At 35.5% G+C, this 17803-nt stretch overlaps 1 protein-coding gene across 2 annotated transcripts in view; it reads right to left on the reverse strand.

The window, feature by feature from the left end:
* HEATR5B (HEAT repeat containing 5B) overlaps nt 1–17803 on the reverse strand; it is a 132339-nt gene that overhangs the window by 90346 nt on the left and 24190 nt on the right. For both annotated transcript variants that reach the window (XM_043982842.1, XM_043982841.1), the window contains 7 exons: nt 16401–16650; nt 14308–14463; nt 11086–11336; nt 9268–9379; nt 7108–7260; nt 2901–3000; nt 253–362 (listed from right to left, as the gene is read on the reverse strand). In XM_043982842.1, coding sequence (XP_043838777.1) covers nt 253–362; nt 2901–3000; nt 7108–7260; nt 9268–9379; nt 11086–11336; nt 14308–14463; nt 16401–16650 — 1132 coding nt within the window. The remainder of the gene's footprint in view (nt 1–252; nt 363–2900; nt 3001–7107; nt 7261–9267; nt 9380–11085; nt 11337–14307; nt 14464–16400; nt 16651–17803) is intronic.

Genomic DNA, 17803 nt, shown 5'->3' on the forward strand with positions numbered 1-17803 from the left:
AACTTCTAAATATATTTCAAGTGACATATTTAATATACACAGCACTGAACAAAAGCATGCAAAGATTCTTGTGATTCTGCTGAAGACACATCAGCAGTTTATATAGTTTTTATAGTCTTTTTTTCTGCCAAGTTTATTATTTCTTCCCATAAATCCTGAAATAACCAAGTTAGGAATGTTTGAAATATATAATTACATACAGAAAAGTAAGAATTCTTACTAGACTATGACAATATTGTAAGTTCTAATTACCTTCATAAGTTTTGGGGGGTAACAATGCCAAAATATCATAAAGCCTTAAACGGACCATTGCAGCACTAGCCTTGAGATGAGCTCCATGGGCCTTAATTACAGATGGAATGCTAAAATGGCAAAAGGGAGAATTATAATGGTTTATTCAGCAAAAAATTTTATGAACAGATACCTGAAATACAAATTGCTAAAATTCAATAGATAACTGTACATTCTTAATTCTTTCTTTTTTTCTGCATTACTCATATCAATTGATCAAACACTTTTAAAGATTTCTCTAGGGGACCATCACCATACTAAGTGATGAAATGTAGAGAGAGAAAAAGTGCAAAAAGTCCCTGTCCCTCAAGAAGCTTACATCCTAATGGGGTGACTACTTGTAGGCAGACAGATAGAAAAAGATATACACAAGACACATACAAAGTAGACACAAGGCAACTTTAGAGGGGAAAACATGAGCTGCTTGGGAAAACTAGGAAAGAAACTACTTCTATGGAAAATGATGTTTGAGCTAAGTTCTGAAGAGAGTCAAAGCATTCTAGGCACATAAGCCAATAAAAAGGTATGGAGATAGAGTTATAAAGATAAAATGAATTATTTGTAAAGCATTTTGCAAATCTTAAAGTACTCTATAAATGTGTGCTATTATTATTATCATCATTATTATTATTAGTGAAGAACATCAAGACAATTTGATTCGAGTATAGGGCATGTGGAAGGGGGTAATGTGTAAGAACACCAGAAAGAAGGGACCAAGTTGTAAAGAAACTCAAATGGCAAATGGAATGGTTTGTACTTTATCCTAGAGTTAATAGGGAGGCACTATATTTTACTAAGTTTGAGCAAGGGTAATTGTAACTTCATTATACTTCATTTTAGGAAAACTTAGGGGCAGCTGTGTGAAGGATAAAATGGAGTGAAGAAAGACTTAGGCAAGGAGACCAATTAGGAGGATACTAGAAGATTATAGGTGTTATTTGTTCTTCATTTTCAAATATATGCTGGGGTGATATCTTGACTTATGTATTAATTGGAGTTAAGTGAAGCAGAGCTGCACAAAGGCATCAAACTCATTCTCTCTTCTAGAGTCATTTAAGTCCAATGGCAGGAAAAAAGTCAAGATGACTGACTGGCGATGCCCTGGGATACAGTGGATAACATTATTGTCTTCAATACATGAACAAGCTTTAAATGCTCCACACACATTCAGCTTCCTTCATGGCCATTGGAGCAAATTGTTCTCATTTGCCCATTCCTCTAGGAGAAATCTTCCCATGCTTGGGGTAGATGCTTTCTAACTCACTGAAGGGTTTGTGACCTGTCTGTGACCCTCAACCTGGTTCGGGTTATCTGCTGAGATAGTTTAGTGGGTTGTGGCTGCTGCACATACTACAGTTTCTTGGAGCCATAGGTACTAGTTAAGTGCCAGGTAGACATCAAAGATGGATGAGCATCCCTAAAAATGGCTCAGGAAGCCCTCAAAATAGTGGTGCTAGTCCTCCTTGAACATCCCTTACACCCAGCTAGGTGGCACAGTGGATAGAGTGCCAGGAACAGAATTGGGAAGACTCATCTTCCTGAGTTCAAATCTGGTTTCAGATATGTACTAGGTGTGTGACCTTGGGCATATCACTTAACCCAGTTTGCCTCAGTTTCCTCATATGTAAAATGAGCTGGATAAGGAAATGGCAAACTGTTCCAGTATCTTTGCCAAGAAAACCCCAAATGGGGACACAAAGAGTCAGAAAAGACTGAATAACAACAAAACATTCAATACAGCTAAGAGGCGATGAAGGTCTGGATTCGGGTGATAGTTATGGACACATAAATTATTTGAGGAACAAAAGTTTCAAGATCTGGCAAATGATTAGATGTTTGGGGTGACAGAGTAAGAGACTCAAAGCTAGGTGACTGAAAGGATAGTAGTGCCCTCAACAGTAATAGAAAAGTTTGGAAGGATAAGTTTAGGGGAAAGAATAATGGATTTTTTGGCTATATTTAATTTGAGATGTCTAGAGAATGTCCAGGTCAAAATTCCGAGTAGGCAGCTCATGATATTGCATTAGAGCTCAGAAAAAAGAGAAAAAGGCTTATTTTTAGATCTGAGAATCACTGGTAAAGACACTATAACTGAACTCATGGATGCTGTTGAATATCACCAAGAAAGTATAAAGAGAAGAGTGATCAAGACAGTCTTAGGGCATACCCACAGTTAATGGGCATCAAGTAGATTAAGATCTAGCAAAGGATTCTGATAAGAAGCAGTCAAGAAGGAAGAGAAACAAAAGAAAGTCCTAAGGAAAAAGACCAGAGAAGCAAGAATATTCTAGAGATGGTCAACAGTATCAAATACTGCTGCTGAGAGGTCAAGAAGAATGAGTGTTAAGTAAAGGCTTTGTAAATTAAGAGATCACTGCTGACTTCATAGAGAGAGTAATTACAGTTTAATACTGAGCTCAGAAGCTATAATGTAAAAGGTTTAAAAAGAGAATGAAAAAAACTCAGGTTCTCCTGACTCCAGGGGCGTTGCTCTATCCACTGTGCCATCTAGCTGTCCCCTTAAATATATTTTATGAGGTCAATGTACCAAACCAAAATGAAAGGTTGAATCATACATAAGTACATTATTTATCAAACTGTTTACTTACTGTGACATCATCGTCATGGCACATTCAATAGGTGTCATCAATTTTCTAATCACATCCTCAGTTAGAAGCTCAGGACAATGAGCAACAAAACTCCGCATTGCTAAATTAAATTAAAAAAAACACACACAGGATACAACTTGGGAAGTAAATAAATTAAACTGGCAAATGAGCAAACTATATATATATATATATATATATATAGCCTTTTATTTAAAAATATTGAACAAATAAAGTACAAATTCTCAAAGAATGAACTACTAGTTGGATTAAATGCCATGTGAGAAAAAAATAAACTTTGGAATCTTTTTGTTCTAATATTGTTGAGACCTAACAAGGAAATTTTTAAAGAAGATACATACCTATACTTTGTTGACATGGGAAGAGGTTTCTTGATATATAAACACAAGCCATTTTCTTAATCATGTCTAGTTTTATTGTTGCTTTAAGAATACAATTGCAACTCCTGGTTTTTTTCGATTCTATTGAGTCACAATAAATTCTACTTCAAATCTTTATTATAACTCTTTTTTTTCTTTATTTAGAATTTTATTTTATTTCTTTCCCAATTACATGTAAAAACAATTTTCAACATCCATTTTAAAAACTTTGTGGTCCAAATTCTCTTCCTTCCCCCCTCCCCATCCCCCAATATAAGTTATACACATGTAGTCATGAAAGACATTTCCAAATAAGTCAGGTTGTGAAAGAAAACAGACCAAAAACCATTAAGAAAAAGAAACTTTTAAAAATATGCTTAATCTGTATTCAGACACCATCAGTTCTTTCTCTGGAGACGGATCATATTTTTCATAAGTCCTTCAGAGCTGTCTTGGATCATTGTATTGCTGAGAATAGCTAAGTCATTGACAGCTGATCATCTTACAATATTGCTGTTACTTTTTATACAGTACATTCCATTTTGCATCAGCTCCTGTTAAGTCTTTCCAGGTTTTTCTGAGAACATCCTGCTCATCATTTCTTATAGCACAGTAATATTCCATCATAATCTCATCCCACAATTTGTTCAGCCATTCCCCAACTGATGGGCATCTCCTCGATTTGCATCAGAAAAGGGTTGCCATAAATTTTTGTACATATAGGTCCTTTTGTTTTTTTTCTCTTTTTGGATACTGACCTAGTAGTGGTATTACTAGGTCAAAGGGTAGGCATGGCTTTATAGTCCTTTGGCCATAGTTTCAAATTGCTCTACAGAATATTTGAATCAGTTTACAACTCTACCAACAGTGCATTAATGCTTCATTTTCCCCATATCCCCTATAACATTTGTAATTTTCCTCCACTGTCCTATTAACCAATCCAATAGGTAAGAGGTAGTACCCTAGAATTGCCCTGACTTGCATCTTTCTAGTCAATAGTGAGTCAGAGCACTTTTTTTTCCATATGGTTATAGACAGCTTTGATTATTTCATCTGAAAACTCTTCAAATCTTTTGATCATTTATCAATTGGGGAATGGCTCTCATCCTAATAAATCTAAGTTTTCTATGTGTTTGAGAAATGAGGCCTTTGTCAGACAAACAGTTACTATTGCTATTTCCCTCCATTCTATTCCCTCCCTATCCCTTATGATTTCTTTTTCCTGTTTACCTTTTTGTGCTTCTCTAGAGTCTTATATTTGAAAGTTATTTTCTATTCAGTTCAGGTCTTTTCACATCAAGAATGCCTGAAGGATTATACTCAGTTTTGCTGGGAAAGTGATTCTGGGTGGCAATCCTAGTTCCTTCACCCTCTGGAATATCATATTGCATGCCCTCCAATCCTTTAATGTGGAAGCTGCTAGATCTTGCTATATCTGTGGCTCCACAATACTTGAATTGTTTCTTTCTGGTTACTTGCAATATTTTCTCCTTGACGTGGGAGTTCTGGAATTTGCCTGTAATATTCCTGGGAGTTTTCATTTTGGGATCTCTTTCAGGAGGTGATTGCTGGATTTTCAATTTCTAGTTTACCTTCTGTGATGGATAAAACTAAATGTGTGTAGTTACCCTATCAGTCCCCTTGTGGGGAAAGCTAACTAGGACAACAGTTTAACAGTTTAGGTATTAAACATTTATTAAAATATATTAGAAGTTAACAAAGAGAGAACAAGTGTTTCTGAAAGAATAGGAAAACCCTAACTACCTCAACCACTCCTGGTTCAGTTGCTAACCTCACAAGGTTCCAAACACCAACTGACAAAACCAACTGCCTCAAACACTGCTTCAAGCTGATTGGTTGAGAGTGGTCTCATGTTGATGTGAGGTAACTTTGGGACACTGAACCTTAGAAAGGTCAACCCATGCTCTCACAGCAGGGGGCCTCTGGTAATAATATTCTCACACTTCTGGTTCTAGAATATCAGGGCAATTTTCCCTGACAATTTCTTGGAAGATGATGTCTAGGCTCTTTTTTTGATCATGGCTTTCAGGTAGTCCCATAATTTTCATATTATCTTTCCTGGATCTATTTTCCAGGTCAGTTGTTTTTCCAATGAGATATTTCACATTGCCTTCTATTTTTTTTCATTCTTTTGATTTTTCTTTATTGTTTCTTAATTTCTCATAAAGTCATTAACTTCTATTTGCTCAATCCTAATTTTTAAGGAGTTATTTTCTTCAGAGAGCTTTTGTACCTCCTTTTCCATTTGGTCAGTTTGGCTTTTCAAGGCATTCTTTTCCCCATTGCTTTTTGTACCTCTTTTACCATTTGGCCTAGTCTGTTTCATTTTATTTATTTATTTATTTTATTTTATTTAGCATTTTTTTGTGTCTCCTTTACCAAGCTGCTGACTTTTTTTTTCATGATTTTCTTGAATCACTCTCATTTCTCCCTCCATTTTTTTCCTCTACACCTCTTACTTTATTTTCAAAGTTCCTTTTGAGCCCTTCTATGGCTTGAGACCAATTCATATTTTTCTTGGAAGCTTTAGATTTAGGAGCTTTGACTTTGTTATTTTCTTCTAAGGGCATATGTTGGTCTTCCTTGTCATCACAGAAACTTTCTATGGTCAGCATTTTTTTTTCCTATTTGCTCATTTTCCCAGCCTATTTCTTGACTTTTTACTCTTTGTTAAAGTGTGGCACTGCTTCCAGGGTGGAAGGCACACTGTCTCAAGATTCAGGGAGTTTGTGCAGCTGCTTTCAGAGATAATGTCTTGGAATTTGTAAGTTTTTAGTTCTCTCAAGGTGGCATGATTTAAGGAGAGGTATATTTATTACTCTCCTGGCCTGTGTTCTGGTCTACAAGCAAAGGCAGGCCTGCTTTTCTGCCCTGAAGCTATGAACAAAATCCTACTCCACTGTGGGTACAAGCTCCAGGGTGCTTGTGCTCTTCTCCTGCCTGGGACTGCCACCCAAGACTGTGACCTGGATCTGAATACGGGCAAAACAACAGGGTCCTACCTCAGTGCTGGCAAAGAGATCTCTGTAATCTCCTTCTGACCAACTGTCCGACCCCCTTACTGTCTGTGGGCTGAGTTCCAGAAGCAGTTGCCAACACTTCTGATTCAGAGGCTTCCAAGGCCTGTTCCTGGTTTGCTGGGATCGGGGCTGGGTCTGTGCTAGGACTGGGGCTAAGCTGGCACAGCTTGTGCTGGACTGTACTCCACTCTCACCACAGTAAAGCAGACCTTTCATGCCGACCTTCTAAATTGTCTTTGGCTAGAAAATGATTTCACCCTATCTTTTTGCGGGTTTTGCTGCTCCAGGAATTGTCTTATTGCATTATTTAAAGGCATTTGGAGGGATCTTAGGGAGAGCTCAGGCAAGTCACTGCCTTCCTCTGCCATCCTGATTCCACCCCTCCTATTCTAAATCTTGAAGTGTATACCTTCTAAACAAACAAAAAAATTGGTGGATTTAACTTTCTTTCTTTCTTTTTTGTTGCAGGGCAATGAGGGTTAACTGACTTGCCCAGGGTCACACAGCTAGTAAGTGTCAAGTGTCTGAGGCCAGATTTGAACTCAGGTCCTCCTGAATCCAGGGCCAGTGCTCTATCCACTGTGCCACCTAGCTGCCCCACTTCTCATGCATTTAAAGAGATAAAAGTAAGTGATAGTAAGAACAAGAGTTCTAATCTAACTTGTCACATGAGCTGGGTGACTAACATCACAATATCAAAAGACACTTTTAAAAGTATTCTTTTCATTTGCTCAATGAACTTCTATTAATATAGTAACTTTTAAAAGTCAAATTGATTTCAGTACTTACCACATAAAGCTCCAGCTCGGCCTTCCAATGTTACCTGCCAAGTAAAAGAATCTCCTCGTGCCTTTTCAGCCTCTAGCTCCTTTAAGGAACGAGGGAAGACATTTCGCCATAATAGCAGCATTTTGGGAAGATGGTAACGAACGACAGAAGGACCTAATCAAAAAAATGAGAAAAATAATTTATGTGTTTAATCATATAAAATACAAAAATGATGGCTACAAATACTATAAATAAAAAGGTCAAGGAAAGGAAATATAGGAATATGTTAGAATATTCCTGGGTCTACATAATTCTCTTTGAAATTGAATGCTCTTGCTCTAATAATTTTTTAAAATACTTTTTATTACCCACACCTTCAATGTACCCAATTATTACTCACAACAAATTTCTTTGTTAAAAAAAGCGAGGGTCAGCTAGGTGGTGCAATGGATAAAGCACCAGCCCTGGATTCAGGAAGACCTGAGTTCAAATCTGGCCTCAGACACTTGACACTTAATACCTGTGTGACCTTGGGCAAGTCACTTAACCCTCACTGTCCCACAAAAAGATTAAAAAATAAAAATAAATTTAAAAGTGAGACATTAAAAGCAACTTTCAAATGACATAACACTATTTTGACTTATTTAAAACAGTATTACATTCATTTTTCTTCACTATGACAATTACGATTTTCTAAAATAGTTACTTTAGGTAAGAAACATTCATGTCAACTTTTATTCCTATAACTTGTTAAGGACTTTTAATTATACATGCAAAACTGTTTATTTCAGTTTTACAAGAAAAATACCAAGCACTTCAAGAAGGAGTTACATACCTTAAGTAAAATATGCTTTTTAATACATTGGAGTGGAAAGTAATAAACGTTTATGGTTTTGTTTGTTTGGTTGGTTTTTTGTGCAGGGCAATGGGGGTTAAGTGACTTGCCCAGGGTCACACAGCTAGTAAGTGTCAAGTGTCTGAGGCCAGATTTGAACTCAGGTACTCCTGAATCCAGGGCCGGTGCTTTATCCAGTGTGCTACCTAGCTGCCCCTACATTTATGGTTTTTTTAAGAAATAAAATAAAATTCAGTTTTAATAGATGACAACTCTCTGCATTCAAGTATAACACTGAATATAAATGAAAAAAATAGGTTAGATCATAAACAATGTTTAATAATATTTTTAAATGGCACATTTAGTTACATAGACACCTGTGACAACATTTTAATTGTTATTTTGTAAAAATATATATTCTTTCATTTCAGTAGCAACTTTAGTTTTATATTGGACCTAAATTTAGGGGGTTAGTGAAATAGACTACTAATCTAGCAATCTAGTCTTTTAGAAAAGTTACTACCTTTGGATAGGGGCAGCCAGGTGGCTCCGTGGATAGAGGACTGGCCCTGAAGTTGGGAGGATCTAAGTTCAAATCTCACCTCAGACACTTACTAGCTGTGTGACCCTGGGCAAGTCATTTAACCCCAACTGCTTAAACATCCAAGGTCATCTCCAGTCATCTTGATCTATATCTTGCCACTGGGCCCCAGTGGCTCTAGAGGAGAAAGTGAGCTTGGTGACTTTACACAGCCCTCCATCACTTAAATCCAATATACTTATGGTGACATCACCCTGATGTTATGATCCTCTTCGAGAATGAAGGAAAAAAAAAAAAACCACCACCACCTTTGGATAAAAGAGACTATCTTCTAAGTGACAGGCAAAATTCATTATATTATTGTTAATTTGATTTTTTTTTTAAAGATACATTGAAAAGGATATCCTGGGTCACAAATTTAATACTTCTGCTTCTTAAGATTTTCCTCAAACTATTAAATGAGAATAATCCTAAAGACTATTATCCTGAGTCTGAATTCCTAATTTTGTCTCTCTCGTTGCTGGCAATAATATTTTTTAAAGCCATACTTAACAACATTCAAAGAAAAAATAAGTGTTGTGTACCTTCTGAATCCTTTTTATTGCCTTCGAAGGCAACTAAAGATGAAAACACAATTTGCATATGCATTTTTGTTTTATTTTAAATGTAATACCAATATAACATTTTGTGTCATTCAAAGCTTAGAATTTGAAGTATAAAAATTATTATGAACTAAATTTTTGTTGTTGTTTACTGACACGAGCAGAAATAAGGAAAAATCCTACTCAAATATGATTAATTATACCTAAAGTCATAAGTGCTCCAAGTAGAAGCCATCCAGCTTGAGTGCGCTGCAAGGACAGCCTACTGTTTTGAGCAGCAGTTCGTAAAAGATCTTCAGCAATGCTTACTACCATCTGCAAAGAAAACATTAAATTTAAGAAAAAAACAATTATTTATTAAGTATATACTAGGTGCCAAACGCTCTTAAGTATTTTTCAAATATTATTTCATTCAATCCTCAAAACAACCCAGAAAGGTAAATGTTATGTTTATCCCCAATTATCCCCATGTTCTAGTTGAGGAAACTGAGAAAGAGGTTAAGTGACTTACCCAGGATCACACAGCTGGTAAGTGACTAAGGCCAGATTTGAACTCATAGCTTCCTGATTCCAGGCATAGCACTCTAGCCACTAAGGAATCAATTGGGGGATGGGTCTTCTTTTTGTATTTCCAGTATTTGCTACAGTGCCTGGCGCATTCTAAGTGTTCTCAAATAAGCAACTATAACCACAAAATTGAAAGTCAGGGGACACTGATGTATTATAGTCCCAGTTCTACTCATCAGTGTGAAATCTTGGGCAAATTGCTTAAATTTAATTAAATACTGAGCATCTACTTGTGCTTGGTACTTTATTAGGCAGTACAGAGAAAACAAAGAATGATGACATAATCTTCATCCTCAAGGAATTTAAAATATGTTAAGGGATAGGACAAATACAAATGAAAGAATATGAATCAGTATAAGCTTAAAACCTCAAATTAGTGGCAGAAATGCATTCAGAGGAAGGGGAAATCAGTGAAGGTTGAAATGATAATGGAAGATTTCATGGAGATCGTTGGGAAACAGAAATTATGAAGTGGATAAAGACCAATTTATCCATTAAAAAAGGAATATATTTGAGCCTCCATCTATCCCACAGGAAAGTTGTAATGACAAATTGAGCTAGCTGGAAGAAAATCCTAATATTAAGATAAAATATTTATCTCTACCCTGATCAATTCTGAACAAAAGGTTTTCTTGTTAATAATTATGAAACACTCAACATAAATGCAGAATTATGGTTCCTATACATTGTTGGTTCATAGTTTGTGGGTCTGGGTTTGTGTTTTTTTTTTTATACACATAAGTACACATAAAAGAAAATATTTATCCCTGAAAGCAGAAATAGAATTCTAGTAGTTACTATAATAAAGCCCTATACTCTAAATAAATTTACACAATTATAACATGCAAAATCTTTGAAAGTATTTAAAGCAGAGTTTAATGTAAAACTTCTCTTCCAATTTGTCAATTCTGATTTTCTAACAAACTATATTGTTGTGAATCTTCTACAGCCTCTTAAGTCCCCTTCTAACTAAGATTCTGGGATTTTAAAGTCATACTTCTATGCCTTATTATGGTATGGAGGTGACTGTGAGTTCTTGAAGGCTATGCCAGGGTAATAAAAGCTTTGTTAGTCCTAACAAGGTGGCAGGGTTTCAAGAATGGTTTGGGGATACGATGCATATCTGTTATAAAAGAACCAGCCTTGTTCGAAATTTGGAAAGGTTCAACACCAGCTTGGCTGCAGGGTAATGATGATTTCCTTGATCACAGATACTCACAAATACTAAGTTGTAGATTTGTTGTAAGTAGTCAGTAATGGTAGAATGAAAAGCCACAATGAAATAAAGGAACCATGAAATATTGAAATCTTATTAACATAAATCTAATTTTTGGTATTTAAAATTTTTAGTTTTTAACTGTCACCACTATTATAATATTTTAGCATAATTTAGTATCACAAATTGCAGATGCTTCACAAATATTTATGGCTAATTACTATAATCTACATTTTACCTTTCCTTTGGCATGAGGGATACCCAATGGGCACTGATGTACTCCACCTAACAAAGCAGCCATTGCAAAACTGTAACCGCTAACAGCTTCAGGTGAGCTTTTCAGATTGTTGAGCCTTTCTGCACATCTGTCTAGAAATGGAGTCAACTGGAAAGGCAATGCCACAGCTACACAACGCAAACACCATGCTGCAGCAAGTCGGGCAGCCATACTTGGATGTAGAAGCACTGATGTTACAGTTTCCAAAAGACCTGAAGAAAAAACAAAAAAAGTATGCTTTTTAAAAATAGAAAAACCAATTTTGCCAAACAAAAAGAATATAATACAATAACAAAAATCAAAATAATCGGGTTTTTTGCAGATAATTTTATAAACTAGTGAAAGAATATATTTTATACAGCTGTTTATAAACAATAATGTACTACAAGAGAAGCTTCTGAAACACAGAATACTAGTCAGTCATAGGCATGTCTAATAAAATGTTACTTGATTTAGAATTAAACATAAATATTTATATTTTCCAATTATTTGTCTTGAAATAAGTATCACATACATTGGGAACACCAGAATCAAAAATATCAATAACATTTTTAATTCATCTACAAATCCTTTCAATGTAATTTTGACCTGAGTATAAATCTTGCCTCTGTTATTTACTAAATGTGTCACTATAGGAAAACTCCCTTCACTACTTCTAGCCTCAGCTTCTTCTTCTATAAAATGCAAGAGGTGGGTCTGATGGTCCCTTAGGTACTATCCCCCTCTAAATATATGAAGATCCAGCTATGATTCCTTTCATTCATTACCTCCTTTTCATGCAGGTGGATAGTCAACCCATTAGTACATCTTATCTATATAGATAAGCTTTGAATGAAATTAACAGAATAGAAACTTATGTCATCTGATATTAGGCTTCTCTTTTCTTATGGCCTCTGCTTTGGCCCATTTAACAAGAAAGAAGCAGGGCCTCTGAATTAACTTAGAGTCAATCAGAAGAGAATAAAACCTGTACAAAAAAAAATCATCAAGATAATAATAGCATGGAAAATAATTGAAAATGGATAAAGAATTGATTTAGAACTGAATAAGCAGGAAATGGGTGGATCAGAACACATCAGGAAAATTGTACAGTTTTTTTAGTGACCTCAAAGTTATCCCTGAAACAAAGGTCCACTTTTTAAAATATATAGTTATGCTGAAGGATTTCATGGTATACAACAGTCTTTGAAGAAATATAACTTCAGATTACACAAAGGACAATGTAGGAGATCATGATGTGCATATTAGGATGCAACATATTACCAATGCAAAATTATACAGGAAAAGCAGCATAAATGATATTATCAGGGAGATATATGACTGGAAAAGGAGGTGGGTGGCTAATGTAACAAGAATGAGAGAATAACTCATGAACACAAGGTATACCCTAATGCTATCCATGCAATGTAAACACATCGAGAAGGAGCCTACCAATATTTTCAGTGGATTTTTGAGAAGGAATTAGGAGAGTACATGAAAAAGAATCACACAGGATGAAGAAAGGATGGGCAACAAAAGAAAGTATACACACTAATGAGATAATAGACCCATCAACGTACCTATATTAAACATACTTATTCAATGTAGAAATTCAAAGGAGGTAGACTAAACAGTTCTACAGCCTAGAAATCAAGAGGCCCAGGTACCCAGGCCTGTCTCCCTAATTTGTGCATTTTCTCTGGCCATCTCCAATACTTATTGTCTCTTGGTTTCCCTGGCTTCCTTAAAGCCTAAGCTAAAAATACATACTTCTGCAAGAAGCCTTTGCTGGTCCCCCTAAATGCTAGTGTCTTCTCTATAATATTCTATTTATCCTGTGTATGTGTATATATGTATGCATACACATGTATGCAGACATCTATGCAGACAAAATTTGTTTATTTTATATATGCAGATATATCTTGTTTGTACACAGTTGTTTGAATGTTTTCTGTCCAATTAGATTTTAAGATCCTTGAGGGCAAAGAAATGTTTTTTACTTTCTTTGTATCTATAGCATTTAGCACATATATAGGTAACCTAAATGCTTTCTGACTTGACTGAACTGTTCCTGGTTTTCTCATTAATTTACTGAGGCAACTGAATTAAACTTAAAAAACATTTTTAAGAGTTTAGGCACAATACAGGATACACAAATACACACATCTACATACATACACACATATACACTTACAATATGTATATAGGATACAGAGCTAAATTCCAAGGACCTTATAATTTGTTAGAGAAAAAGTATGTGGTAAATATGTGTAATAGTATGTGATAAGAAAAAAGAAGTATTTTTGGCAAAGTGCTATTTGAAATATGAGGACTAGGAGAGAACTTTCAACTGGGTGGAAGGAAAGGGGAGGAATGGTAAGTAGCAATAGATCACAGGAGGCTTCATGGAGAAGAGTAATATTTTTTAGTTTCCTTGACTATAAAATCAATATTATACTTCGAACAGTTTCACAAATGTTTTTATGAAGTTTTTATATTTTTCTTAATTCTACAAAGCATGTAGAGCTAGTCATTCAGTAACTATATATTCAATCACTTACTATGTAAAAGGCATTGTTAGGTTCTCTGAAGAAACTAAGACAACACAGTTCATTGTCCTCAGGGAATTTAAAGTTCCATATACAGATACCCAGTTTAATTATTTTATGAGAATTTTTCTTGTACCTGGTTACATACTCTGTCAATAACTGTCACTTATAAAAACTGTCTAGAAGGATGAATAATAATGCAGATAGTTGTTTGACTGTTGAACTCCTTGAGGGCAGTTCAATGTTTTTACCATTCTTTGTATCCCTAGCACTTAACACAGTACCTGGCATTGGCTTAATAAATACTTGTAGACTGAATAAGAAAAAAAAATTGTCTAGAAGCAAAACTTTGCATAAAAGGCTACTATAAAATTGAACAGTTAAGGAAAAAAAAACCTGTCAGAAAGCACTTTTAGTTCTGTATTCTTTATAATTAAACTTTCTTCACATCTGTCTAAGCATTTTTACCATAATTTTAAATTACTTTCTAGAAGAATTGAATCAATTCACAGTTCCAATAAAATAGTATTATTATATCTGTAAAAAAATGACTAATTAAACAAATGACCAATTAATCAAATAGCAGTTACATCATGATATTAAAAGTTGTCCCCAAATCTTAAGAAAGACTTTTGCATGCAAGTCGAGTGCATACCTATAGACGCTTCCTGAATAAGAGGAGATGCAGTGGCATTTAAGCTTTGGACTAAGCTACCAAGCTCCTGCAGGGCACACACCATCACATGCTGACTGGCTGCTATGTCAGCAGCTCCAGATTTGTTTTCACTACTTGTATCATTCACTACTGCTTCTGGAGAAACAAAACAATATCAGGTACTTAGTATGAGTAAATTAAAATTCTGACTTCAGGTTTCTTTAGTCCATTTATTTTAAAAATAATATAACATGTTTAATGACTGCAAATCAAATCTTTTTATCATAACTTCCCAATTATCAGTACAAATGTCGAATAGTATTTGTTTTAAAGGAGTCATATAATCAGAGTATAGTCGCTCAATGCATATTTAAGTAGATCCATAAAGTCTATCTATAAAGTATATAAAATGTATCCACATTCTAGAATCATTTTCCTCCTCACATGGCTAGATTAAAAAGAAGGTCTGCAATGAAAATAACTCTGAAGCTTGTTACTTGACTCATTTTCTTTCTTTTTTTTTAAGTGAGGCAATTGGGGTTAAGTGACTTGCCCAGGGTCACACAGCTAGTAAGTGTTAAGTGTCTGAGGCTGGATTTGAACTCAGGTCCTCCTGACTCCAGGGCCAGTGCTCTATCCACTGCACCACCTAGCTGCCCCTACTTGACTCATTTTCAAAGAGCCACTGCTGGCCCTGTTACTTGATGTCAAATACTGTGCGACAAAGAACCAGATAATTTTTTTCATTACCAACCAAAGCTAAAAAAGGCTTAACACAGATAATTCATGGTCCCCAAGATAACTACAAAGGGAGAATATTTTTCTACCCATGATACCTAATCTTTAAAAAAGGCATAATTAATGAAAACCAGGGGTAGCTAGGTGGCGCAGTGGATAAAGCACTGGCCCTGGATTCAGGAATACCTGAGTTCAAATCTGGCCTCAGACACTTGACACTTACTAGCTGTGTGACCCTGGGCAAGTCACTTAACCCTCAATGCCCAGCAAAAAAAAAAAAGAAGAAAGAAAGAAAACCAATGAGAAGTAGAATACAAGGATGACCTTTGTATTGACTGAAGTTTTTTGCCTCTGATACTACATTGTATCTCTAAGTATACCAAGAGATACAACTCATTTGCTAATTTAATTTTTTAAGTTCCTATAATTTAATTTAATTTAGGTAAACAAGGTTCTACACTGTGGTAATAAATAAGCTAGAAATAATTAACTAAAAGTTTTTTTGTCTTTAGAGTTTGTTTCATTTTGGATAATACACAAATTCAGTCTTTATCAAGCTGTCAATATAGAACAAATTATTAACTAAATATCTTTTTTTTTTTTTGGGTGAGGCAATTGAGGTTAAGTGACTTGCCCAGGGTCACACAGCTAGTAAGTATTAAGTGTCTGAGGCCAGACTTGAACTCAGCTCCTCCTGAATCCAGGGCCAGTGCTTTATCCACTGCATCACCTAGCTGCCCCTAACTAAATATCTTTAAAATAAACTTCACTAGCATGAATCGCATTAATAATTCATGATCATGGGGGCAGCTAGGTGGCGCAGTGGATAAAGCACTGGCCCTGGATTCAGGAGGACCTGAGTTCAAATCCCACCTCAGACACTTGACACTTACTAGTTGTGTGACCCTGGGCAAGTCACTTAACCCTCATTGCCCTGCCCAAAAAACAAACAAAAATAATTCATGATCATTCAAGATGAGGATAGGCTTGAATTAGTTTTCTTCATAAAAAATTTGTTTGCTAATCAAATTCATAATAAACAGGATGATGGGAACAAACTTTCAAATACTTTAGAAATATCTGAAGAATCAGTGATTAAGATAATTGTGATAAACAATACCTCCTTAGAGGTATCAGATATTATGCAGGCTCTGGAGTCAGAGAACTTGGGTTTAAATCCTTCCTCCTTTGTGATCTTAGGTGAGTTACATACAAACCTCACTGGTCTTCAGTTTCTTCATATAAAGAACGAGGCAGTGGGACTAGACAGCCTCTGTGGTTCCTTCACATTGTATAAATATGATTTGTGACCATACGTATTATTAATTTTCAAAGTGAAAGAAAAAAATCCTTACCCACTGCTTTCATTTGTTTTCCAATGGCTTGGCAGATTTCTTTGGCAGCTGCAATCTGAGCTTTTTCCCCAAGCAGACTGCCTACGGTAGCTCTGAGGATAAAGGAGACACATCTTCTTGAGTACACAGCTTCTACATGTGTTTGAGTGGCCCGAGGATGTGAAACCAGATCAAGGACATGGGATAAGAATGTAGCAAAGCTGCGTTCTAACCACTGACCACCTAATGTTGTAACAAAAACAACATATGCCTGCAAGCAGAATAAGATGTCATTTAAGACCTCAAACAAAACAAATTCATTCTGTTTACAAAGAAAACAATTTCAAAAACCAAAGTCCCAAACCACTTCATAAGAGAATACACATGGTTTACAAAAATTACATTTTGAAATGGAGAAAATTATGAAATACCACTGTAAAGCTAGAAAACTCTGCTTCCATATTCTTCTCCAAAAGGTGGAGGCTAAGAGTCTATAGAATGTTAATTTTCATTTATTATGAATGCACAAACTGATGGGAGGATTATGACTTAGTCACCATAAACCATCTTTGGTTTCTGCCAAAGGTAGGGAAAATGTATCTTGGAGTTGATCAATAGCTCTAGAAATTTTATATCTAATCTACTAAGTAAGCATTTATTAAGTGTCTACTTTGTGAAAAGCACAAAATGAAAGAGTCCTTGATCTTAAGGAGTTTGCACCTAATGGGGATGAAAACATATTTATAATGTACATAAAAATCAATAAAAAGTAGTTTTGGGAAAGAGTGCACCAGCAGCTAAGGGATTAGAAAAAAAGGTCAGGTGGAAGATGGCACTTGAGCTAAGCAAGTCTGGAAAGAAATCCAAGGATTTCTAGAGGCAGAGATGAGGAAGGAGTATGTTCTACACATAGGAGAAAAGCAAGTACAAAGTCAGAGAAATGGGAGATGGAACACTGAGTGTATGTGGAAGACCAAGAAGGTTAGTATGGCTGGATTGCATAGTGAAGGGAATCTTTCTAAGAGGCCTGGGAAGATACGAAGATGCCAAATGTAAAGAGAGTGAAAAGGTAAACAGAGGAATTTATAGTTGACCTTAAAAGTAAGAAGGAACAAGTAGAGTTTATTATGTAGAAAAGTGACATCATCAGACCTACACTTTTAAGAAATTCACTTTGGCTGTTATGTGGAATAGTTATGATTGGAATAGTAAGAAGACTAAGGCAGGGAGATCAATTAGGAGGTTATTATCGTCCAGGCAAGAGATAAAGAGGGTCTAAGTTATTGGGGTAGCTTTGTGAGTGCTGAGGAGATAGATATGAAATATGGAGAGATAGAAATAGCAAGATTTGGCAAAAGATTTCAGATATTCTGGATGAGTGAGAGTGAGGATGACACTAAGGTTGCAAACCTGGATAAATGAAA

Source organism: Dromiciops gliroides, chromosome 2 (genome assembly GCF_019393635.1).
Source record: "Dromiciops gliroides isolate mDroGli1 chromosome 2, mDroGli1.pri, whole genome shotgun sequence".
NCBI lineage: Eukaryota > Metazoa > Chordata > Mammalia > Microbiotheria > Microbiotheriidae > Dromiciops > Dromiciops gliroides.